The 26,067-nt window shown below is 38.2% G+C and overlaps 1 protein-coding gene and 1 long non-coding RNA gene across 4 annotated transcripts in view; one reads left to right on the top strand and one right to left on the bottom strand.

Moving 5' to 3' along the window:
• Window positions 1–26,067, top strand: part of LOC122411561 (toll-like receptor 6) — a 34,860-nt gene that overhangs the window by 6,447 nt on the left and 2,346 nt on the right. For all 3 annotated transcript variants that reach the window (XM_043420457.1, XM_043420458.1, XM_043420456.1), the window contains exon 2: window positions 25,351–25,781. In XM_043420457.1, coding sequence (XP_043276392.1) covers window positions 25,402–25,781 — 380 coding nt within the window. In that variant the 5' untranslated portion in view covers window positions 25,351–25,401. The remainder of the gene's footprint in view (window positions 1–25,350; window positions 25,782–26,067) is intronic.
• On the bottom strand, window positions 16,311–17,673 carry LOC122411564 (uncharacterized). The gene is made up of 2 exons (XR_006261175.1): window positions 17,384–17,673; window positions 16,311–17,053 (listed from the first exon to the last, which is right to left on the bottom strand). It is a non-coding gene; the product is annotated as an uncharacterized lncRNA (long non-coding RNA).

The following is a 26,067-nucleotide window of genomic DNA, read 5'->3' as shown; positions in this document are numbered from 1 at the left end:
CCGAATCCACGTGCTGAAGATTCTCTTCCAGACGTCCGAGAAAAGGTCCGTCATCGATATCGATAGTCCTTGATTTATGTATCGGGAGCTTTCCATTATTGTCCATTCAGGAAGACGTGCAGATTTTTAAAGGTCTACGAAAACTATAATAATACAATCGTAATACAAAGTTTAATTTAAAAATTAAATAAACAATGGTAAATAAACTGTCACATAATATTTTATTTAAAGATTTGATCAATTGAACGATTCGTAATTTAGTTGGAAGTAAAATTTTATAATTCGTTGAAAAAAAAAAATCAATGTTTCGTTGCTTCCCGCAAGCAAGGAAAATATACTTGAACTTTATAGCGGACAGGCAAATTTTCTTTCCCGAGTGGAAAACCAAACTGGAACGTAGTGCAAAGTATACTTTCCATATAGTGATCTCGTAAAAGGGTTAATATACTTTCTGGTAATGGGGTTACTGCCATTATCATCCCTTTCTTCGTTATTCCGGTTCACGGTTATTGTGTCCGATGCACATTATACTCTCCTGCCTCTGAGTTAATAACACACGTGCGTAATCGTACATCGGTGCAAATTATATGGATTATATATACATATGTCGATGCAAAGAGAGGTAGAGGGTGGGAAAGAAGATGGAGAGTCAAGAGAACATGGGTGTGAAATGGGGGTGCTCGAGGCGAAATGGAATGCTTAGCTCAAACTTTATTGTTTAAGGTATTCCTTTCGCATAACCGTATTTTTTGGTGGCGCAAATATGGGGCACTCAAAATTTGACTGATTTCTATAACCTCTGAAAAGTCATACGCGAAAAGCTCGTGGTTCTGCCATTTTTTCAACTTCTATCGTTAATATTTATTTTTATCGTCGCTATGGTTTCCTTAATTTTTTTTATCTGTGGGACAGATTGAATCAGGAATTTATAATTATTTAGTACATGAATTATTGAATAGAAATTTGATGACGATGAAATCTACTCCGTAGGATCTTGCATAAATTTTAGGATTTTCGAAAATTTTCATTCTTTGTTAAATGTTCGATAACCTGACCTGAAATTTCGCCAATCTATTCGCATGCACTTTTACTTTACTGTCATTTAAAATCGAAATTTTCGATCGAAATATTCATAGCGAAATCCTTAAAATATGAGAAATTAAATGTAATTTAAAAACAGACATATGCATAATTAGTAAATTCGATTGAAATTCTATTTGGCCTGGATTTCTTACATTCTGTCGGCCGCAAATGAAGATAAAGCGAAATGATCGTGGCTCAGACTCCGCTATCTATATGACTGACATTTTTAGACTCAAATTCGATGAAAATACGACTAAAGTCTTATGAGAGTGGCCTTCTTTTTCAACCAAAGGCAGGTATCGAAAATGCTAAAAATATAAAAGCCGGGTTGAAGTGTCCAAACATATGGATAATTAGTAAATTTGTTTAAAATTCTATTTGCCTCGGATTTCTCGTACCCCTTCGCTCGCACGTATGGAACGTGGACATCGGTAAAACGCCATTGAAGGAATATTCTGTGCCATTGGTACTTCCCTTTTATCCACTTTTCCTCCCTCCTTCCTTTTTTGTCTGACTATCCGCGTATTATGAGTATGCAAATGAGCAGCTAATATTGAACACGCTTTATGAGAGGAAAAGTTTTCCCGTCTGGATATCCGTGTGCCGAGACACTGTTTATACGTATATATTTATGGATAGTGGGAGCGCGAATGGTAAATTGCCCACCAGCGCCAGTTCCATTTAATCATTATTCGACAAAATACGCGCGATTAGCACGAAACTCGATTCGCGTTGCGTGTAAACAAGAAAACCGCAGACGTGACTGGACAATTTAAATATACCTGGTGTACTCGGATTTTACATCGAGCCAAACTTCCGAAGCGCCATTTTTTTGTCCAGTAACGAAAAATCGATAGCTCATTGTTCTCCAAATGTATTCAATCTCATTGTTTTACCGTTGAAATTTTTCTACCCATTGTTTTTTATCGAACGTCCTTCCTGTGAAATCCAAGAACTTTATAACAGCATTAGAAAAGTGAGAGAGGAAACACATTTTTGTATGTTTTTAAAAAATTGTTTTTTCACATAAACTCCGGTGATCTCGTGCATTCGCTGTCATTGCACGGCGGCTTCTCACTCGTGCGAATACAAAGGTGCGTCATCGCGAAATTAGATATTCCCATACTGACGAGCGATCTTAAAATTTTTATTCCCTTTCACGCTCAAACACGTGAAGGTAAAAAGTGAAGATCGCGCTATGGGCTACTACTCGATTGGCAGCGGCCCAACGACATCGTTTGGGTCAGCACCCGGCGCGTATCGAATGTAAAGAGGCAATTTCTTCTCTCGTCGTGACAACACACAGCGCGAGAATACACATGTACGAATAGGTAAAAAAATCTATATATATATATATATATATATAAAGAGAGAAATAAAAAAGAAGAGTGAGGGATTAGAGAGGTTGAACCAGAGAGCAGCGTCCACTCGGTTTTTGTACAATCGACGCATTTAAGCTACACACTGCTGAATCCTCCGACAATGTCTACAACCTCGAACGATAAGAGGACGAAACGATAAAATCCCAGACTCGCTCGATTGTCGACTTATTGGCCGTTTACTTTGCTCCAAGGCTGGAGCTTCCTGGGCTCTCTGCAGTTACGAGGAAAATGCCTATTCTATACTCGCAAGATATAAGAGCCATACACATATATAGGTATGCGCATGTGTGCGCATGAAGCAAGCGAGGGCAAAGGAATGAGACGAGAAATAGCTTACAGAAGGGCTTTTTCCTTCGCTTCGTTGGCACACATGCAGAAGTACACTTGGCCTATATTTATATATTTATATTAGGTGTAGGCTAACTCCGGACAAAGGGAGAAGACGCGGCATCTCTTTCAGCAACAAAAAAATGCCTTTTTTCATCCATTTTCTATTTATCGCGAGTCGAGAGTCCTCCGAAATGATTATTATCAGCGGAGACCGTCGGAAAAATCAAATTAACTTTTTCCTTGCCATGATTCGCTTCCTCGCCGAGAGACTCGAACTTTTTGTTGAATATTTTTAGCCGCATAGCGGCGCCAGACGGGATTTTAACGCCGCATCAACAGCCCCGTTCGTTCTCCTTGGCGAACGCGGTGTCCCGTTTTACCCCCAATGTCCCATTTTCCCCTGATCCATGAGCTGCAGCACACAAATGCCAATATTTCTTGAAGAATAAATCCGTATTAGTCTTCCATCTACTTTCCTTATTTCCTTCCTCGTACTCCCGACGCGATGTCGACCCTCAACAATGAACAATTTTCTATTAACTCTGGCAAACCAGTTGTGTAAATATAAACCTCCGGTATAGTAGCTTCGTACAAGTGTGTACCACGGCCAAGGAGATTGAACGAAGGCCAATAATGCTCTTGACTGGGCCATTGTTCCCTCACATGCTCGAACAAACATGCATATATACGAGGAACACACTTTATTAGGTTGAAAGGGTGAGGCCTATTGTACCGCGCGGACCTCCTTCTCTCCTGCTTGCCTACAGAATATACCTTCATACGTTGGTATCTACGGAGAAGAGTCTTTCCCACGTTCAGAGGATATTCGACGCAAACTTTTGCATATCACGTGTACGAACACTAAGTTTATCGTGCATGTAATGTACGACATGAGACAGAGAGCCCGTTGCTCTTTGGTCAATTGTCCACATTGTTGTGCAGGTAAATCGAGAGTACTGTACTGCTGAACTGCTCGAGTGTCCTACATCGCCGGCTTTTTCGTTGTCAACCATTGAATATCGAATTACCGGTTGAGGGCACCGCTTATTTATTCATTATTATTCGGTAATTATGACTTTTTATGAGCTTGCTCTATTGGCTTTCGTGGAAGAGTCATTAAAGATGTATAAGCACTAGGCTCCATTTCAGATGGCACACTAATTTTTTTGTGTATTATAGTCCAAGCCTAAAACTTAATCTCTGTGAAATTTCAAGATCTCTTAACGACTGTTTAATCGAAATATTTTTAGTCAAAAAGACACTGTTTTACGTGTCATATATAGCCACAATGACTTCGAAACCTGTATAAATCAAAATTTGATGTATTTTTATATCAGATGTTAATCATAAAGAACGTCTATTATATGCATTGAACCCTGAGGATTTTAACGGTTCGTTAAAAAAAGGGGGTCAGCGGACATCTGAATTAGAAGTATCCTTTCATAAAGGAACAGTTGTCACGAAATCTCGAAGTGCGAGTTATTTTTGAAGCTTCTATAGACGTACTTTCATTGGTTGTTGATGATGTTGTGCTTGGAATTCGTTCACGTGCGTATTTGAGATCGTAGAAAAAAGGAGGAAACAATTGCAACACATTCGATCGCGATCGTGTCAGATAAATTTATTTAGCGACATAAGAGTGAAATGATGGAATAATTTAGTAAGAGTGATCTTACGCAATTATTATTCGACCGTAGGTACCGTGATTTTTGCAATGAACTATTCGAAACAATAGTCCTGAGTGATATTTTTATTTAAAAAGTGTTGAAACAATTAAAGACAAGCGCACGCTTGCGCGCGCGGTGACCCTAGTACAGTTATAAAGACGAAAAATGCTCACGGAACCTCAGGATTTCATAACCCCGTGAAGTTGTGGCAAAGTCGCACAACCTATAAATGTAAACATTTGCACAATGCTTTATGGAACTTTTTTGTCGTTATGGTAAGCTCTAACCTCAGCTGTCAACTGACTACGTCCGATGTTATCAGACGTAAACTTTTCACACTGCACTACCGCGAATCGTGTTAATAACTCTGCATAAAATCCTTTTCGTAATAAAATCAACTTAAATATTATTTAACATTAAAAAATCATTACAAGATTTCTTAATAATATTGTGCCCGTGGTAATTTCTTTGAAAAAATATGGTCAAAGACTGTCCATTGACTAGTACGAACCGCTTTTCGGACAGGAGAATGATGCACTTTTTGAGAGGACTCGATTCGGTTTTCAAACACTGTATGTATACTCGAGAATGCATTTTCGGTCCGAAATGTGTCGAAGGATTTCTCAATGCATTTTTCTACTTATCGACTATTCAATGCTTTTATCGCCGAAGATTCTCTTGAATGTGCGTTTGAATAAATAATCTATTATGACAGCTCGATGTCATAATTTTTCCTTCTCAAAGATCAGTGAAATTGAAATCCGAGTGGATTTGCGAAGCTCGAGAAAATTTTATTTTAGATGAACACTATTTTTGTTGAACTTTATTGTTACGAATGAACTGGAGCAAAAGTGCGTTGTGATTCGGACGATTGCTGAGCTCGTCTGACCTTGTATACGAATCGAACATATACGTAGCGAAATAGCGTGCTGTAACAGCAGAAAATTCTCGGGATCGCGTCGCGGACCGTACGGTTGTTAGCGCGATTCATTACGTCAGCCAGAGAATTTATTATCGCGTGAAACTTCTCGTTATTTTGATACGACTTTTCGAACCAAAGTGTGATAAATTGTAGAAAAATGCATTGAAAGAATGAAGAAAAATAGAAAAAAATCCACCGAGTTCTTGGAATACTTGTTTTTCACTTTCTTATCCGCTATCCAGAGTTCAAGATCGCGGAAAACGTTCGAAACTCTTGTTATTAACCTCGTCGTTGCGGAACTTTGACCCCACAAAACTATCGGAAAACTCGTGTCCTATAGCACATCATGAATTGTACCCCATAAATTGTATAATATCTCGAAATGTAATGCTCGCGTATGAATTCTAATAATATTTGAAGAATTATTTTCTCGTAAGATACGAGTTGAATATTGATTCGATGTTTCAATAAGTTCTGGCAACGTTCACGCGCATGAATAATAAGATGAATTTCAATGATTTGGAGATTACAAATTATCTATCAGAGTTTACGTAAAAAGAAATCAAGGTAGTTCATGCACGAAACGATTTTCTTAAGAAAGTCTTGAATTTTACACACAGTTTAAATGGTGGGTAGTCGACTAACACGCATATCAAATTTTATAGAGTTTGTCTTATTGGTTTTTGAGATAAATGTGTTTAAATATTGGATTATGGAAGCAGGTTTCGAAATAAATGACACAAAGTTTAAGCAGAGCAATTATATATTTTATTTAATGAACTTTACTCTAGGAGATCTATCGATTAACTGAGCGTTGCAGTGGTCGAAAAAGTGAATCTAACTCTAACGACAAAGGGCCTCGTGTCGACCTCTTTCTTGATCTGTATATTCGTTATATAAACAAATTTATAGGACTGCGAGCACGCTCACATGTGTATTGTTCAATATCAAGTTTTATTACTATGCTGATGGATTATTTTTGCTCATATTCCAATATTAAATATCAAGAAAAATACGCAGTATTCTATAGGGACTATGCGTAAAGAATCGTTTATGTTTCCATATAACGAATCAACGCTTCTTACGAAGTTTATGAAAAACGTACACAATAACAATGAAGTATATAATGAAGGTTTGGGAAAAAATTTGAGACGATTATCTTACTAGTAATAAAGATATAGGGGAGAGCGGGACAAAACGAGATACCTGAAAAATTCGGGAAGTGTTTTTGACTTTTTTTCTCAGCTTTTATATTTGTCCGAAAATGATGAAAAATATATTTTTTTCCAAAATATCATGTTTTTTTTTAATTTCCATTACTGTCTACGACAGTAATCATAGATATAGGGGAACGCGGGGCAAAGTAGATACCATAAGCAATTAAGATGATGGATCAGTCGGTAATCACAACCGTGAGTGCGAGAGAGATAGCTGCAAATTTTGAAAAGGAAATTTTTCTATATCGTTCGTCTGATCGAAAAAATAAAAATGTCATCGGATTTTTGCGATCGTGCTGCGTACGATGACATTTTTATTATTTTAATCGGACGAACGATGTCAAAGAGTTTCAATTTCAAAAATTCGAGGTGTGATTCCCGACTGATCCATCATCTTAAGCTAGATGTATCGGTTTACATATGTGCTGTCAACTACTGCTGTGTTAAAAAATTGATTTTTCACAGTAATTCTTCATATTCTGTCAAAAAAAATTATGGTAAATATTTACAATACTCACTTTTGCTAAAAAGCATGCCAAATTATTTTTCTTGCTCCCCTAGCCGAAAGTACGCACTTTCCGGCCGGGAAGAACATTGATCGTGGCCGGCTGACTCGGCTAACTTCAATGCGCTCCGACGATATTTTTTCGGCCGGTGATCCTTTCTTTAGGACGTTCACGACTGAAAATCGAAAACAAAAGTTCCGTATTCTCTCGGCTTAGTTCAACTGCCGCTGTGTAGCGCGCGCCGTTCTCCTTACTTCGAAACTTTTAGCACGGACTCTACGCACTAATACGAATAAGGCTCTGGCGCACCATATACACAAACACTAATACTTAGAGCAATGCGGAGATCTGACAACCTTGCTTGCCTGCCACGTACTTTCAGCTCACGGTCAGTATAGTATTCCACTTCGTATAAATTAATTTATTTGTTAATTTATTACTAATAATATTGCTGTATTATTGTATGATATTTTTGTGTGTTTTTTTACATTTTGTTTATGTTTTTAATGCCCGCCCCCTCACGATTACTAGTAATTATTGAACGTATTTCCGGCTACGGGATCAAGAAAAATAGTATACAACCCACGGTTGTATACTATTTTTATATATCATTTTAATAATTTTTTAATAATATACTATTTTGAGCATTATCATTGATGGAAAATGATACTACGATTCATTTTAGGGAGAGGGAAGGTAAAAATTTGATTAAAAATGTTCTTTTTAAATCAGAAAAAAATACGAAATAAGGAAGATGTTCCGAACCCACCCAACGATTATGCACACATATCGAAAGATGTTAAAGACCCACCCAAACACTTCTACGTGTTAAAGATAATGGGTTGTATGAGTATCGAACAATGAACACCGAAAGAATGAATGATTAATTTCGATTTTAATAAATTTAAAAAAATGTTGTTCATAAAAACACAATTGTGTTTTTTTTACCTTCCCCATTCTTAAAATTCATCTTAATATAATTTTTTATTAATATTACACGTAGCCAAAAATTTTGGGACCATTTCTCATTGATGACAGTAGCAAAGAAACTGAAATTTCATTCGGATTTTTTCAAAATTTTTTTTTTTAGTTTTTGTACATTTCCCGTGACTAAAATTATTCCCCATATCATTTTTCATTGATAATAATACTGAAAAAAAAAATTTAGGACCATTTTTAGCAAAAGTGAGTATTGTAAATATTTACCAAAATTATAGGGCAAAGAGGACTTCCCCATGAAAAAAAAATGCTCTACTGACGATTCTGACTAAATGTCCCTAATGTACGGTGAAATTGAATGAAATTTGAAATTATTTTTAAAAAATGGGGCCAAGTGAAGTCTTTGAAATAAAAAAAATGTCGTGTCCACTTTGCCCAATTTTTTTTCATAAAATTCAAATTTAATTCAATCTTACCATATATCCGATGAAAACAAACATCTCAGTTTTTTAAAACTTAAAGACACATCCTGAGTTTGAAAAAAAGTTTTTGAAAACTTATATTATCTTCTACTTTTGGCAAATCTCCTTTGCCCCAAAATTTAAAATTTCAGAAAAATCCACCTCGCCGCAGCTCCTCTATTTTGGCTGACCACACCTGCACATAAATCATGTGCCCACTCCTCACAACTTTAACACTGAATCCATCATTCGGTAAATAAAGAATACAAACCTTTATAAAATAAAAACACGCCCAAGGTACATTGAATAAAAACTATAGTAAAAAAAAATTCACAAATTTTTGCGGGAAATTGCACCGAAAAAGAATTTTTTTTTTTTTAATTGAAAAAAATTTCAATACATTTCTCGGTTTTTGGGAGTAAAAAATGGACGGAGCTTTTCAAACTCCTAAAAAGTTCAATATTTCCTTAGGTAATCCGTTTTGCCCCGCTCTCCATTACGTTAAAGATTGAACGAAATTGGTAAAATGAGCACTCTTAACCTCATATTTGCTTATTTTGGCATTTTGTTTCTTCTTGACTTGGGCCATTCCTGTCACAGCCTTCTATTCTTTTATTAATACCTTTTTCTTGATCCATTCCCCTTCGCGCTCACTAATGCGATTTTTCACATAAAAAACTATAGTATTTTCTCCAGGGACGAATAAGATTTCGGGTTCGGCCGGTGATGGATCCCCGATTAATTAAGGTATTCCTTTCGCAGGACCGTATATTTTGGTGTCGCAAACTAGGGCACTCAAAATTTGGACTGATTCCTAACCTCTGAGAAGTCGTTGTTGTATGGGAAAAGCTGCTGCTTCTGCCATTTTTCCAACTTCTATCGTTAATATTTTTTTTCAACATTCGATTACCCTTTATTTTTATCATCGCTATGGATTCCTTACATTTTTTTCTATCCGTGAGACAGTTTGTATCAGGAATTTAGAGATATTCAGTGTATGAATTATTGAATAGAAATGTGATGATGATGGAATCTCCGTAAGCTCTCGTATAAATTTTATGATTTTTAAAATTTTAATTCTTCATTAAATGTTCGATAACCTGATCTGAAATTTCGCCAATCTATTCACGTGCACTTGTACTTTACTGTAAATTAAAATCAACTTTTTGTAGAGAGTTCGAGTTCGTGAAAGGCTTAATGGCTTGTAATTTCATTCACCAAAAGATAAGTTGAAAAAATATATTTATGAGAATGTGGGGCAAAGTGGACACACGCTTTAGCGAGGCTAAGCCAGATTGCGTAGCGAGAAAGCAATGTAGAGCATTAGATGCTCCTATACCGGACGAAAATATCCGTTTTTGAAGGTCGAGTTCGAGCCAAGCTCCTCGAATTGCAAGATGGGGAAATCTGAAGGCTCATTGCAAAAATCTACCGGTCAGTGCACGAACCTGCACACTGACACTTCTCCTACGTGAGAGAAGAGGATCTAAAAAATCCTAAGTTCCGATATTTGGGAATTGACCCCCTCCCGAATATCGAAACGTTTCATTACCTTTTTTGTAAAATTTGTAATTTTACGAAATGGTTATTTTATTTGTATTAATTACAAAAATCGCATCGGTAACTGACGTCATCATCGTCGACACCTGCACATGACGAAAATTTAGCGGGCTTCTTCGGCTTTCTCGATTTTGTTGATTTTTTTTATTGTAAAAGAAAATTTCACGTGCCACCCGTGAGTTAATTTTTTTTTTCATTAATTTTTGTACGAGATAGTCAAGAAAGAAATGGGATAAAGATAGTTTTCTGTGAAAGAAAGAGTTGAGAGCTAAGTTTCTGATGAGGGAAGGAAAAATGGGTCCAATGGCAAAAAATTTGGAATTTTTAATCGAAAGTGAGATTGGATCGGGGCTGCCTTCTCCTCCTTGCAGTGTTTAGTTTCTCATTTTCTTTCAATATTTTCCAGGTGACGTGATGCAGTGATTTCGTAACATTTTGAACCGTGCGGATGATGTTTATTCTTAAAGCTAATTTTCAAATCAACTACGCACATGAAAAGGTACAATTCATATTTTGAGGCGGGTGATTACTATGTGAGTTGCGTTTTGCCAAATGGAGGTAAGCGCGAACATTCACAATTTTAATAACTTCCTCTTTCCAAAATTTCATTATAAAAAAAAAGGGGCAAAACGAAAGACCATACCGATACAAATAACCGATATGTGTAGCATAATCGCTTAGGGTGCCCACTTTGCCCCACATTCCCTTATAATTTCGAATTGATAACTCTGACTTTAATTTAAAGTAGTTATATCTTTAAGTAGGAAGTATAAATCGATTCCATTTCGACATCCATAAAATACGATCCTTCGGGCATAATCTACCTTGAAAACATTTATTCTGACAATTGAAAAATGCGTTAAAAATATTTATGAAAAATTGGCTTGATTCAAGACCGAAGATATTTCGAATAATAAATAACTCATCGAGCGAAACAATTAAGAACCGACGGACTTTGACCCCGCTGAGAAAGCCACACGAAAATAACGTATTTTCGTTATTGAATAATGATCAGGGCTTTGATTAATTCATTTCAATTTATATACATAATAATATTTGTATAAAATATACATGACGAAAATATTGTGCGAGCAAGAGGAGCACTCTAATGTTCTAATCGATCATAGCAAGTTGCTCTCAGGTCTCGGAGCAAGAAGATGATAGACCTGGCTGTCTGGAACCTCTCGCTGCTTTGGGGAATCGGGGGAAAAGAGCGAATGGAGCTGGAGCGGAAAGGTAGCGGGGAGGAAAAGTAGAGAAGAAATTGATGCAAGTCCATTAGCACCCTGCGGTGATTCATAGGCAAATATTTGTCGGTTCGAGACATCAAGAACATCGAAATTCCAATGGAAAATATAAACATCGTGATATATAGAGAAAATAGGGAAGGAGAATGAGAGAGTGGGCAAGTGGAGAAAAGAAAAATAAGTTAGACGCACCGTCATCGCAGTTTCGGTCGCAACGTCAGAATATCCCTTCCGCGATGTTATTTTTTTCAATTTTCCTTCTTTCCGTCTTTCAACTGCGCACCAGAGTGGATACTTTTTGACAAATCGAGAGAAACGTTCGACAGGAGCGCGTACGAGGAATTCTTCTATTCTCCCTCTTGCCCAACGTTTTTTTTCCTCTCTCGTCGACACAACTTTATAAAGCGCGGAAAAAGGCTCGCCTTCGAAAATACGAAGGAGAAAGAAAAAGCCGGGAACACGAGAGAATGAGGGAGAAAATAGAGGGTGAGAAAAAAAGGCCAACGGACGCGAAAGTGAAGCGAAGGAGGTGAAGCTTGAAAAAATATGGGATCGAAAGGCACATGCCGCGAGATAGGGTCAACGAATGTGGCGTGGCTTTTCCTCCACCCTTCTTTCCAAGGGATGAGAGCTTTCATTTCAATGCTGCCCGCCATTCCGTCTACCGACTCATACCCTGTACTATGCTTTCCACTCGTTGCGATACGAACAAAAAAACAGCCAAAAGAATTGCCAATAAAAAATTGGCACATTGCTTCCTTATGAAGTTAGAGCATGAGCAGCAGAGTGTCGTAAAAACAATATTTTTATCGGTCAAATTTATATGCGTGGGTATGTGTGTGTAGAAATTTATTTAACAAAAATGATCTCGAAGGAAGGCGGAATCATAAAATTTTTTGCATCCTCGTACAACACTATCGATTTGAAATTCTTATTCTACTCCGCTTTTATCCTTCACTTTAATCCACAATTATTTCATTCTTATCCACACAGATTTTTCCAGTAATCTCTTTTACTCTCTATATTTTTGAAGCCATATAAAACTCTCTTCCGTACTTTCAATAACGTTTCTATATACTCTTACGTTGTGGGTCAGAAAAAATAATTGAACTAGTTTTTAGAAAGTATGGGGCGGTTTATTATATAACAGAATACAAGGTGACGCTTGAAGTTCGTACGTCTTCTGTGTCTTTTATCTTGTTTATTACAAAGGACTGTCAAGGAACATAAGATCTTCATTTTAGTAATAAGACAAATACATGCACATTCAAAAGGGGCAAACCGTAACAATACTTGTTTTCCATTCACCACTAATTGATCAAAAAACTAACCCAACGATCTACGAACTCGTTAACTCTCTCAATTCTCAAATCTATTATTTTTTTCTAATCGTTTCTGAAGAAAGAAACTTCAAAAGACCATTTTATATTTTTTTTGTCTTCACGTCTCGGCGTTCGGTAATCTTAGCTTCTTCTTTTTGGAATCTTCGTTGCTTTAGCTGGGAAGAAAAAATCTAAATAAAGCCGCGTTTCTACCAGCTGCCTCGATGCTTCTTGCGATAATCAGTAGAGCGTGGTAGACTGAAAGGCCATGAATCAGTAGCGCAACGAGGCTTGGGTATAGAGAGGGAGAGGGAAGTGGGAATGAGAGGATATTCGAACGCACCCTCTTCTCTGTGTTCGGGGGTTTCGAAACGCTCCTGGCAACGAACCATATCCACATACATATATGTATATGTAAATATATATAAGTGTGTCTAGGATAGAATCCTCAAAAAGTGTATGAATATCTCGAAAGCTCTAGGCAGCACAAGAGGCGATATAAGGGGGGGGGGGGGGGGGGGGGGTACGATGGAGAAATGCAAATGCTGGAACGAGAGTAAAATCGTGAGGAGGGTCGTTGCAAAGGGGACACATCGAATCTTCTCCCTGCACTGTTGGCTAAAACTCAAACGAGGAATTTCTACCACGGTGAATGGCATTCGAAAATAAAACTGCCAATCATTGTCTATTTCCGACGTTCACGTTTATTTTGCTCTCGAGCGATAATTTCAATTTGAAAATGCCATTATATACTTAACGAAGCCCTATAAGTATATAAATTAGCTGCTTATTAGGGTAGGCGACAGCATCTGACGTGGAGTATTGGGAAGGAAATTGATTGCCTCGTGGAAACTCTCGTCGCTCTCTCATTCTCACAGGAAAATCTGTTCCCGATCGATTAATTTTTCATCCATTCTCATTTTTATGTATATAATCGGCACTGTAAAATTCAATCAGGATATATGCGGCTACACGAATAAATTGCTTTTTGTTTGTAATCAAGTTTTTTTTTTTTTATAAAACTTGTCGAAGACCGAGAGAGAATTTCAAATAGGATCATTGATGCCTTCGTACATTCCTTATGAGGGCCTTAAAGTTTCTCCGCAAAATTACTCTGCATCGAAAAACACGGAATGTAAACCTGGTGATTACGCATGTACGAAGACACGACCGTAACTGGAGCAAAAGAGGGACTGTTTTAATATGGTTCACTCGAGCAACTTGGTTGAGCAGCTTGATTCTTTTATAAACTGGATTATGCACATCGAAACTTCGATTTACATCGGTTCTGTTGGAAAGTGCCACTAACCGTTAAAGTTGAAATATAACAGAAGTAGAGTACTCGCGTGTAAATTTAGGTATCTCGGAATGACTATGATTAATTATTTCAACTCGGATTAGCCGGCGAAATTTCGATGAATCGTTCTTGTGCCAATGACTGCAACGTTTGGACGGAAGTACGAGAAACGATGTTTTACGTCTTTTGTACGAATCCGCGGAAAACGGGACGGAGCCGTGTGTACGCGCCTGAAGAGAAATTCACGCGGCGCCAAAGGCGGAGCTCGCCAACGAGTCGACACTCAAATCTGCTTGATGCATATGTATATGTTCATGGGTTTATAGATTGCTCGTAAACGAAAGGACTTGGGGCACATAAATTTACGCGTTAAATCGATTGACCTACGCCTTTTTGTCCCCTAGGTTGAGAATTGTGTGTGTGTGCGCTCGCGAAGAAAATACGAGGCTGGGCGTGTGCCGCACAAGAGAGACGAACGAGGAGAGCTGCGAGGAAAAGATAGAAAAGAATAAAAGTAAGAGAGCTCGCTGTATATAAATAATATGAAAGACTCAAGACTCGCACTTTGTTCTCGAGTGGCAATACGAGAGAGAGAGAGAGAAAAATCTTCTCTCCCATTTCCTCTTTTTTGGTAGTCGGCCGCCCTTGTAGTTCTTGTTGCCAGTCATGGCCAAAGGAGAGCAAACGAAATTCTGGCATGTGCGAAGAGCCTGAAGACAAGGCAAGGACTATCTCTCGGGCGTGTAATGCGAGCAACCGACAAGAATGAGAGCGATAAAGAGGGAAAGAGATACGGAAGCGGGCCTATCTAGCCCGTTATATAGTAAAAGCGAGACGGGGTGCGGCCGTAACTACTGAATACACGTGCTGAAACGTGCCGGGTGTATGCAAGTCGTCGCAAACATCATGTCAAAATTTCATGGTACCGATTGATCATCAAATTCCGAATAGGAAAGTCCTCACAGATTTTCCCATCGAGCGAACCGTTACTATACGAGCCATTGTTGAACTCTGCCAACCCAACGCGATGGCTCCGCCCCCTCCGTCTTGCCGATGCTTCCAATTGGCGGATATTCGATTCTTCAATATCTCGCAGTAAAGCTCCATCGCAGAAACGAAGCTCCACACTTTTCTCTTGGAAACTTGGCCCTCTTCAATCCCCGTGAAGTTCTGATCCTCCGTATATGAACTTCGGGACACCCTCAACACGTGACAAAGCTTCCGTATAGAGGAGTTACCACTTCAGCATTCTGGCTTCTGACTCTGTGTCCTCTTGCCTCGGGCCACTTCCAAATTTTCATCTCCATATGATACACCTATGTGTACGAGGTGCAAAACATATAGCGAGCATGAAGCACTGTGTGCTACGTACCAACTGTCGCGTAACTTTTAACACGCCTGGGAAACCACGAGTTTCGTGGAGAACATGCATTTTACTCAGCGTGTAGTACGCAAGCTTCGTGTTCTACACATACATACTCGTATATTCGCGCGTGTGTATATACGTGTGTAATTAGCATTGCGTTATTAATATGGATGTGACAGAGAGTTGAGTAAATAGAGGAGCACATTGGAGACACTCAACTTCTTAGAGCTCAACGTTACGTCGAGCTTGCTACTTCAACTCTCTTTTATTCAGACTTTGAAGGCTTCGTTGAAATGAATAAAAGCGATTAAATTAAGTAACAACGACGCTTCATATTTTCCAATTACCTCCTTCGCTAATCCCTTTGAATAATATTTGTATTCATTGTCTATTTATTTATTGTAACGGCACGATTGTGCTCGTGCACACCGTCACGCGTGAATTTTATTATAAAGAGAACGAGCAGCACGAAAGAAAAACGAAAATGCGGTGTTTTAAAATTTTTAAAATAACAAAGAATTTATTCAGTGATAATTATTCGAGCTTCTATTTACAATAATAAAGAAAATTCAATTTCAAATTGAGTATCGTTTGATAGAATTTCAGAATTTTCTAATGTTTTATTTTTAGTAATATCGTGACTGTTTAAAAAAAAAATCAATTTTCCTATTATGAGTGGATACAAATGATAAATTTTGTGATTCGTTTTTAATTTTAATAATTTTGCAGTTGATTTTGTTACGTCCAGAAGGGACGAACGTAATCGGGAAATTTACTTAGTTTTCGCTGCCACCAACCTACACAAAGTGTAGGATTTTTGAAATGTGAAATATTTAGTAGATATTTTGTTTGGTCTAAATGAAATTAAAATAATTGGATAATTATGAGAATAACCGAAATATTGCAATATTGAAGTGATTAAGTATCGAAATAATTTAAGAAATAACGAAAAGGTGCCTATATGGTCCCGTACGGGCCCCGAAGCAGGAGATTGGGTCGCTCAAATAATTATTAACCGGGAAATTAGATTTATTGACATAGAAACAGAAGGTTCGACGAGAACAGAAGTAGATGTGAAAAGTATGCGAAAAGGAAAGATACAAAAAGGTTTACAATTTGAATGACTCGAGGTACGATTTTGAAGACGGAACCGTGAATTAACATTTACTCCCACTTACTCTCTCACACGAACGGGAACAATTCTCCCGTTCCGCTCCGCACACAATAACCGCGCCTTCGTTTGACGCGCGGTTCACACACACGCACAGAATTAACTTGATTTTAGAAAGAATAACAAATTGAGAAATAACTTAATAGAAGGTGCACGCAAAAGTCTGCAAGACTCGGCAATAGAACGTCCGTGAGGCAAGGAGCAGTGTGTTGCTCACTTCGCGTTTGTTATCGGAGGTTAGGCTTACGGGTCCTCTATGCAGTTTCACCGATCTTTCAGGATTTACTAAACCGCCGCGAGTTGCTAACCTACGGAGTTATCCACGTGGACGACCGAATGTCAGTGAAGATCAAACGGAACTGATGTACAAAAATCCTCGCCACGGCGACGAGAGCTCGAAAGCGATCGTCGTGACGGGGTTTTCAGTGCATCTCAGCACTTTAGTCTCTAAGTTATGACTTTAGTCGTTACCAAGGGTATCCACGTGCCACCTTGGAGGTCGCGATCAGGCGATGCCGAATCGGCGGATTCCAAGCGGTTGCTAAGGCACGAGGCATCGCGTACCCACCGAATCAAGAACGTTCTAGCAATAAAAGAAATATTTTAAAGTTGAGAGGAATCGTCGTCAAGTCTCGCGTTTAATGATAACTAAAAGTGGGACGTGCCAATTTAATTTTAAAAAATGATTCTTTTCTTATCAGACTCGATATAATTTTCGTAGAAATAATAAATTTTGCAATCGCTTTTGAAGAATAAAAAATCAAATTCTTTACGATAATTTCCAATTAGTTGTCTTGTTTCAAGAAAATAAAATAATCAATCGTGAATTTAATTCTAAAAGAATTCCTTTTCATTTTGTTCGCCACTCGGAAACCAATAAAAACAATAAAAAATAAAAAGGAGAGAATCATACCCGGAATCTTGAAACGGAACGTTCCTGAACTGTTCCGGCCCTCCTGGTATGAAGGAGAGGATTCCACCCAAGAATTTTGTGACTGAACGAACCCGAACGGCCACAGCCCTCTTGAATAGAAAAGGAAAGGTAATGTACAAGGAATCTCAAGACAGAACGAACCCGAGCTGTTCCGACCCTGCTGGCTAGATCGGAAAGGAAAATTTGTTATTTTCGTGCTTAATTGCTTTCTGAATGTTTTTTTACGAAATCAAGATATGAGTCAGACTTGCGAGACAAGACTGCCTCCCAAAGGCTCTGCGCTCGGCCTTTTATACCCGACAAGACAAAGAAATAATAATGATAATCCTACTGGACTTTGACCGGTTCTGTGATTCGCTTAGAAATTTAATCTCGCATCCGGCATTCCCCGTCTAAAATCGTTCATTGGTGTTTAATGAGATCATGGCCACTATTTAAAAATCTGCAGAAAAATCTGATTTTTTTACACAGCATAGAAAAATGTTCGAAAATGACGGTAAAAAAAATTGAGGGGAGGTTACCGAACATTTAAGCAAGAAAATAAGTATTAAAAATTGGACATCGTAGTGGCAGTAAATGGATCGTGATTTTTCAATTAAATTTAAGGGATCGTAAATGCTGGAAAAAAAAAAATTAAATCATATACGTATTCGTTGAACATTTATGTTGTTAATGGCGTTATAAAAATATCAGGTCACCGAAACTTTAAGAATGAAATCATAAATTAACTACGATTATCGCTCACGATGAATCGTTGAATACTAGGTTCGGTACGACATCGGCAACACCGCTCTATCAGCTGTTTATATATATGTATATCGACGTATATCGTGTTTAGTTGTGACGTGCTTACATTACTGTATCGGTACTGTACAGGCGCGTATACTTTCTCGGTATAATTAATAGAAAAATGTTTTTTGTTCATATTTATACAAATATTGTGATAACAAAAATATTTGTAATCACAAATAATGACGTAACCTCAAATTCAAATAAATTGTTGGTTATGTGTATCAAGTCATATGTGAGTGACAAGCCATCAGTTTACCGTTGGCAAGGTAGATATATCTCTCCACCAACAACAAAGTTCCCAAATCAAAAAGTTAACTAGTCAAATTTTTACTAATAATGATATTTTTTTTATATAATTGATAATTACAACGGACTAATTGATTAGTTATGTTAATTTTTAAATCTATAAATTTTGAGAGAACATAATAGCACCAATCCCTTATCATGACAAAAAATTCAGTTGTTCAACGCTCGTGTGGTGGGCATGATCTCATTAATTTTTATGACTGAGTCGCTATTAGTCGAGTAGACCGATGTTCACATCGCGCATGCGCGAGAATTTTCTATTTTCGAAATAAATTGAATTTAATACAAATTTTGAATTAAAATTTCCACCAAATTACTAAAAATAATCATGACCTTACAATTTCGTTTAGCATCGCATCAAAAACTGAATTATTTAATTAATTTAAAAAAATAAATTTACGCAATCATGAATTTTAGTTTGTAATAATGCCGACAGGCACCGACATAGGCGCGTCACTAGTGCCCCTTCACGCACTCCCCGTAACTAACAGCACGGCACTAGCGCCGCGTAATCAACGCGCTCATCAGCTGTTGACAGCTTTGCAACATGGCCGCCGATGTCAACAATCCAGCGTGCCATATAAAAAGGGTGCGTTCGACTTAAGCGCTTACACGCTTATGCTCATGCTTATAAGCGGTGCTAAGGGACGTTGGGTCGAAGTGAGCGCACACCGACGACGAGCTAACGCTTTCACAACTGAAATCGTGTGCTCAGGTGACGTTGTGCTCACGTTCGTTTTGACAAAAGCGCGCTTTCAACATTCACGCTTTTGCTACCTCACCTCGCTGGGAAAAGCGTTTGTGATTTGAACTAATTGAAAAATGTATACTATCCAAGTTACGTGCAGTATAAAAATGTATGATATCAATTGGAGGCCAAGTTTTTATTGATAATTTGGAATATTTACCGAACAAATTGGAAATTTTTATTGAAAAATTTACGTTTTATCCATAGGAGCGACTAGTCATTCATAATAATTATTTTCGAGGAAAATCAAGTTCATGAAAAAAGTCATAACGGAAGTTACGTGTAGTACTAAAATATCAATTCGAGGCCAAGTATTTATCAATAATTCGAAATATAATCTCCGGGGACGAATGAGAAATTTGAATAAGTTCTAATGATATTATAGAGATGGTAAATAACTTGAACTGCTTTGAACGTCGTCTGTGCAAATTATAAATTCATTGCAACTTTTGCTCAAATTTTAGTACGCGAATCTTGATCTCTTAACGGTTATTCGCAACAAATCCAACCTACTTAAGGATGTATATAAGGTCAATTCCACAGTACATCTATTTATTTTTTAAGGTTATGCCTTATGTTAAAATGTCAATGGCGAATCATTTCTGTTTGCATTTTATAATTTTTTATAAAAAACTATGTCATTTTGAATCATAATTTATGATTTTTAATAAAATTAATATCCAATTTGATAACTGTAGTCAAGCACAAGCGAGCCAATTGAATTACATGTTCAATATGGCGAACGTACTAACTACAGAACGCCGCTGAAACATCAAAAGTTAACCCCAAATATCTCCACAACGACATCGGAAACAGTGGGTTTTTTTTGCGTGAAAAAATCGATAAAACTTTGAAGTTTCTAAAAATTTTTTTTGTGGCCGTGCGTTGACAACGATTCATACACTTTTTTATCATTTTAGTTCGATCTTGTCAACTTCCGGTACAAATGGCACGGATTTAAATGTGGCTTTAATTCTTAAATATTTCTTTTTAACCATCGGCTAAGTACCTTTTTCTTTTTTTCAATCGATGCAGCGTGATCAACTCTATTGAATATTTCAAATTCATGAAAAATTTGACACGTCGATATTTTTTACATACATCCTTAATAATTCGTTCTTTTGGTATAATATATACTCTTTCGGCAATACTTACAATTTCGAATAGTTCAAAACTTTGGTGCATCCATATGTCGTTTTTACAAACCTACTATTGGGACAATCAAATGAAATTTGGGAATAAAATATTCTGTCACGAAAATGATATGTATGAAACAAGTTGCTTTTTCATCGTCGACAGTTTTTAGACGTTCGCAGTTATTTCGTTGACTACTTCTATTGTCCATAAATTCTTCGCGGCTTCTAAATCTAACTCCGTCCCGCGTGTATTCGCAGTATTCTCTTCCCTTGAGTTAATTTCTCAAGTTTTTTGTCGAGTATGAGAAAGAGTAACTCTGGAAGTGCAATCGAAAGTCGAGGACTTCGAGTCAGCTTGTAGTTGGTACTTGAAAGAGAGTATCCGGACGAAGGGTCGAAAGTTGTCTGGCAGAACTCGAGGAACGAGCATCATCCCTTCGCCTCTTTCGTTGAGGTTCAAAGTACGGTGTACATGTGCGAAAAGGGTTGAAAACTGGTTTGCGTGCACCCTGCGCACATACCATGGGTAACGAATTAGGAGGCGGGCGGACGGACGGGCAGGCTTGTGGCTTCGAGCACTTATAGCGCCGCGATTGACCCTCGATTATACAGTTGGGGCGAGAGTGTGAGAGATCGACGAAGGGCAACTATTGATGCGTGTACAGGATCGTTATATATGCCAGGGGAGATAACTAAATGTTCGAGAAGGACAATTGACCGAGGGGGAGTTATGTGTGTATTGATACCCTGTGAAATGCCCGGTTATGTATGGAATAAATGCCACTCAAGTTACAACACTATCGGAGCGTGTAATGACTCGTTAACCTGATGCAACTTGGAAGAGCTTGTCATCGCTTCAACGTTGGCTAATGGCAACGAGATTGGTGGATTAAATACCAGCACTTTGGATCGATTGTTCGGCATGTTGAAATTGTACGATCCTGCGCGAATAAATTTTACAAATCGCCCAATTTTCTCGATGCTCAGTTTCTCTAAAATTCTGCCCAGCCAAATTTTATATTTCCATGGAAAATTTTATTTTCGCGAATCTTCATATTATTATTGAAGGAAAAACTTATAAAACAATCATCAATAATATTTGATCAGATTTTTTATACAAAAAAAAACAAACTTTTTTTCTAATCAGAAAAAATGACTCCGGAGATTGACTGACAATCTTTCCCGACTCATGTCAGTGTGAGGTCGGGTTTAGGAAGTCTTTGGCTTTCAGCATGAAAGAATGCTTGGATTCACGGTCAAAGACCTCTCGTCGCACTGAAAAAACAAATATATTTTAATTTCTGTTATCATACAAGCTCACGAGAAGCAGAGATTAGTGATCAAGATAGGGGCCGTGCGCAGCACGGTCTACAGTGCCACCACACGGCCTATTCCAAAACTTCCTAGGTGCAATTTAAAGCAGGCGCATATAGAATTATCAATTTTTGCATTATTTAACGAAATAAAATTATTATTTTTTATCATGTCTCGATCGAGAAAATATTGTTGCATTCGAGGGTGCTCTAATGCTCAATTTCGACGTCGAGACGTTGAATTATCAGTAAATTTTTATTGTTCCCCGAAGGGCACAGGTCCATTCTCCATGGAAAAGTGAGAAACGAGCCAAGTGGATCAAAAGCTTAGACACTGTCGATTAATCGACTTAACTTCCTGTTTCAACGACGTTTAAAACGTCATTCGATTCAAACAGTTTTTTTCCGTTATTTTGGTCTCGAGTGCGATCGTTGTTGATCGCGGACGAAAAACGTATTTGATTGTTTTAAAAATTATTTTTTTCCGAAATTTTCATTGTTTTCGTAGTTAAAATAGCACCGGACAAATCGCACATTCAGATACAAGAGACATCGAAAAAGAAAAACTTTGTCACAGGCAAATTTGGAGGATGAAAGACCGATTGTGAGAAATAATGACTACTGACCGATATTTTATTCTTTTCGAAATAGCACAGGTGAATAAAATCCTGTTGATTGAATTTGTCTGGAATATCTAAACCTTAAAGGATGAAATAAATCGAATCGAGAGAAAGCCTTCCTCCAGAATTCTTCTCCGAAGAGAAAATTCATCTAAACAAATGGAACGGTTTTTCTTGACGCAAAGTGAGTAAGGATAGCCAATGATTGAAGGCCCGTACTGTGTGCGGTATGGAATAGAAGGGTTTTAGACACGTCAACGAGGGTGATTCTCTCCTCGAGCATCACGAAGCCAACCCCGTATATTTTGCACACCCTTTGGTCTTCGCCATTCCTCTTTTTTCCTCTTTCACTACCAGCCGCCGAGCGCTATACCGATCGTCTTGCTGTCCTTACTATTGGAACGTGTAGATAACTTTTCACACTAGCAACAAAAAATCCACGCTGATACATAGAGACTTTGGCATATGCTTGCACGCATATATACATACGAGGGCGAGGACCATAAAAGAGGAGGGAGAGCGAGTGAGAGAGAAGCCTGCTGGGGCGGGGGTTGGAATTGAGGCTTCTTTCGTCAACCACGCAAGCCGGCTCAACCGAGCCATCCCCTTCCATTTTTACCTCATCATCTTCCTCCGGTTCTATCTTCGGTTGCTCGCCACCGACCCCGCGAGAAATCCCCGGATCATCCCCTGCCTTTTTCTTCTTTTCTGTATGGATATACATGTATATTTATTTTGGGAGGCCAAAAAAGGGCCAAAAATACGCACCGGGGGCTTTCCTCGCCACGATTCCGCCGTTTTGCCTTTGCTCGGATTTTTGCCTCTGGAGCCTTATTTCATAGGAAAAAACGGGTGAGAGGGCAGGGAACTCGATATTCGTAAAATTCGCCTAAAATCTCCGGCGTTCTCGGGAGCTCTCAAACTCTCAACGGTCTTTTGTGCTCGAGGACGGAAGGATTTTCTCGCGGAAGGGATAGAAAAAGTAACGAACCTGTATGATAACACTGCGTCGAAATTAAATCGACATACGCCGAAAAAATATTGAAATCCAATAGCATTTTCGATATTGGCAAAAATTCGTTTATTTGCGGCATGAACTCCGATAATTGGATATTTTAGTTAAAATTTCGTTCGGCTTTCATTTCTGTAAAAAGAAGTAATGAAACGATAAAAGATGAAAAAAAAATTATCCCAACGTCAATTTGTCCACTAAAGTGAATCGAATCCAACAGAAACGTTGACACTCGTGATGAACGACACGATTTGCAGTTTCAGTCGACATTATATACTCGATAAAAATGGTCTGCTACCAAGAGAACGTGAGCACATAAATTTGGGGCGAAAAAAAAAACAATAATTTCGTATTAGTTGAAGAATCGCTGAGAAGCCCGAGTCCCTTTGGCGGAAGGATATATGGAAAAGTCTCATAATATGCGAAGTCTCACGTGTGTTCTTCGAGTCAGCGAGACGACTCGAGAGTGGTACGTGACAAAACGCGTGAAGGATGATGAGATACAAATGGGGAACAATAAGATTTCACAGCCCCGTGTTCGAGCTTTAACCCTTTTTTTATGTTTTTCCTCCCCCAGCCCCTTTTCATCCGCACAGCTGAAGATTCAGACACTCGTAAATACACGCTGTCTGCGTGTATGAAGTGTACTCTATATCCAGATATACGCACACACAAAATACATGGGTGAACGTGCGAATCTGGGGATTACGAAGGGCGGAAGCCCTTTATCCTTCACGGGCGTCTGCACGACGACCGTCGAACTCCACCGCTACGAAAATGAGACTTTTACACTCGGCTCTTTCTCTCTCTTCTTCGCGCCCTTTCCCATAATAAAATAAACCCTCTCGCGCTCGCTCATTTTCTTTCTGTACGCGGCATCGCGAGACACTGTACCCACGCTTGAACGACTTCCGTTTCTTCAGCTATAGCTTCTTATGAAAAAGAGACGAAAACTGTTTTCCAACTCTTAGTCCCAGCAGCCCGTTCCCCCGCAAAGGCAAATTTCATCTAACGTCATCCCTATTTTTCTCTCACCCTTTTCTCCATGGATTTTCGAAGGCAAACCCCTCGAGCCATTATATGGACAAATTTACAGCAAGTTACGAAAACTGCTTTCCTCTTGTCTCGTCTTATTTTATTTTCCATAAATTCTCAGAGCTCGCCTTAAATTTTCGAATTTTTCGGAAGCTTTTGTGAGCCAGTTTGTTTAGGATGGTATATTACGATCGTTTTGGGGCTCTCTCCCCTGCTTTTTTGAGGGCTCAAACGTATAGGGTCTGAGATCTTTTTCAGACGTTGAGGAAAAATAAAATGGAAATCTTGGAACTCTCGGTTGTGATTGAGGTTACGCGATATCGTGGCGATAAATATTTGAATCCAAATATTCTTATACGAAAAATTTCATTCGTCTCTCTGTCTCGATCGAAATATAAATAATCACTAACGCCAGCTGCGAAACGGAAACAGTCCAATGGCTCGACAATTAGTTCAACATTATATAATTGATTATTTCTGCGTTTAATAATTATGTAGATTATCGAGAAAATTCAAGCGAAAGAAATAATTTAACACATCGCATTGAAAATGAGAACGAGAATGGTCAGTCAGGTCATCCCAAAATTACTTAAGCTCAACGACCTGTAACACCGCCTGTCTATTATCACTAAACTCTCAATCAACAACCAAGCTTTATTCCCACTCTCTGACCATCGCTAAATCGCGCCAATTTGTCCAGTCACAATTGTTAACTGACAATTGGCCCACTTGCGACAGTCGCTTTTATAGTAAATCTCATCTCTCTCTCTCGCTCTCTTTCTCTCGTCGTCGTCACTCTACGAGCTGAAAAATGTTTGTCAGTATTTTTCCTCTTTGGCATCTGCTATTGAGATATTTTAAAAAATATTTCAAGTCATCGTTTTTGAATTTACGAAAATCTTCCGCTGATCAAAATGAGTATTTTTTTGTTTTTTTTTTTTTTGTGTTTATGAAAATGAATGAATAATTAATTTGTTTTTCCAGGTGATCCACAAACGAAACTTGGAAAAATATTTGGATTAGATTTTTTTGAAAATGGCCAACAAGGCCAACATCGTCTTGACGATCCTCGCAGCAACGTTTATTTACGGAAATTGCGAGCTCGTCGAGCAGGAATGTCCGGAGGCTTGTCACTGTCATTACTTTCGTATAAATTGGGTCACCGACTGCTCGGAGAGCAATCTCACGAGCGTACCAACTTCGGAGCTAAGTCCAAATGTTTACATCCTCGATATGAATGGAAATAATATTGAACACTTGGCTCCTTTTCCACCTGATATCAAACTGCGCCGCTTGCAAATGGCACACAATCGGCTTACTAAACTCGAGAAGGAATCCTTTGCAGGGCTTTCGTACCTCATCGATGCTGATTTTGCATCGAACGCTATCACCCATGTCGATACCGAAACTTTCAGGTATTTATTATTCCGTTTGACAATTGTTTAAATAAACAGTATTTACACTTCGTTTTTACGAAACGTTTAATCGTTTGCACAAATTTTGATAATCATTTTTAACAACAATCTTCACATGCATTTGGGTCAAATTTCAATGTTAAGGCTAGTGATCTCTCATTATTTCATGTTGTGAAAAATACTCGGAGAAAAATTCAAAATTTTACAACTTTTTACCATCTCTTTGAGTTTTGTTACACAACCCATCAATTCGTATTCCGTAAAATTTTCAAATTGGCAGTTAGTT

This window comes from Venturia canescens, chromosome 5 (assembly GCF_019457755.1).
Source record: "Venturia canescens isolate UGA chromosome 5, ASM1945775v1, whole genome shotgun sequence".
Classification (NCBI taxonomy): domain Eukaryota; kingdom Metazoa; phylum Arthropoda; class Insecta; order Hymenoptera; family Ichneumonidae; genus Venturia; species Venturia canescens.
The sequence above is the reverse complement of the archived record's forward strand: the minus strand, read 5'-3'. Positions and strand labels throughout refer to the sequence as shown.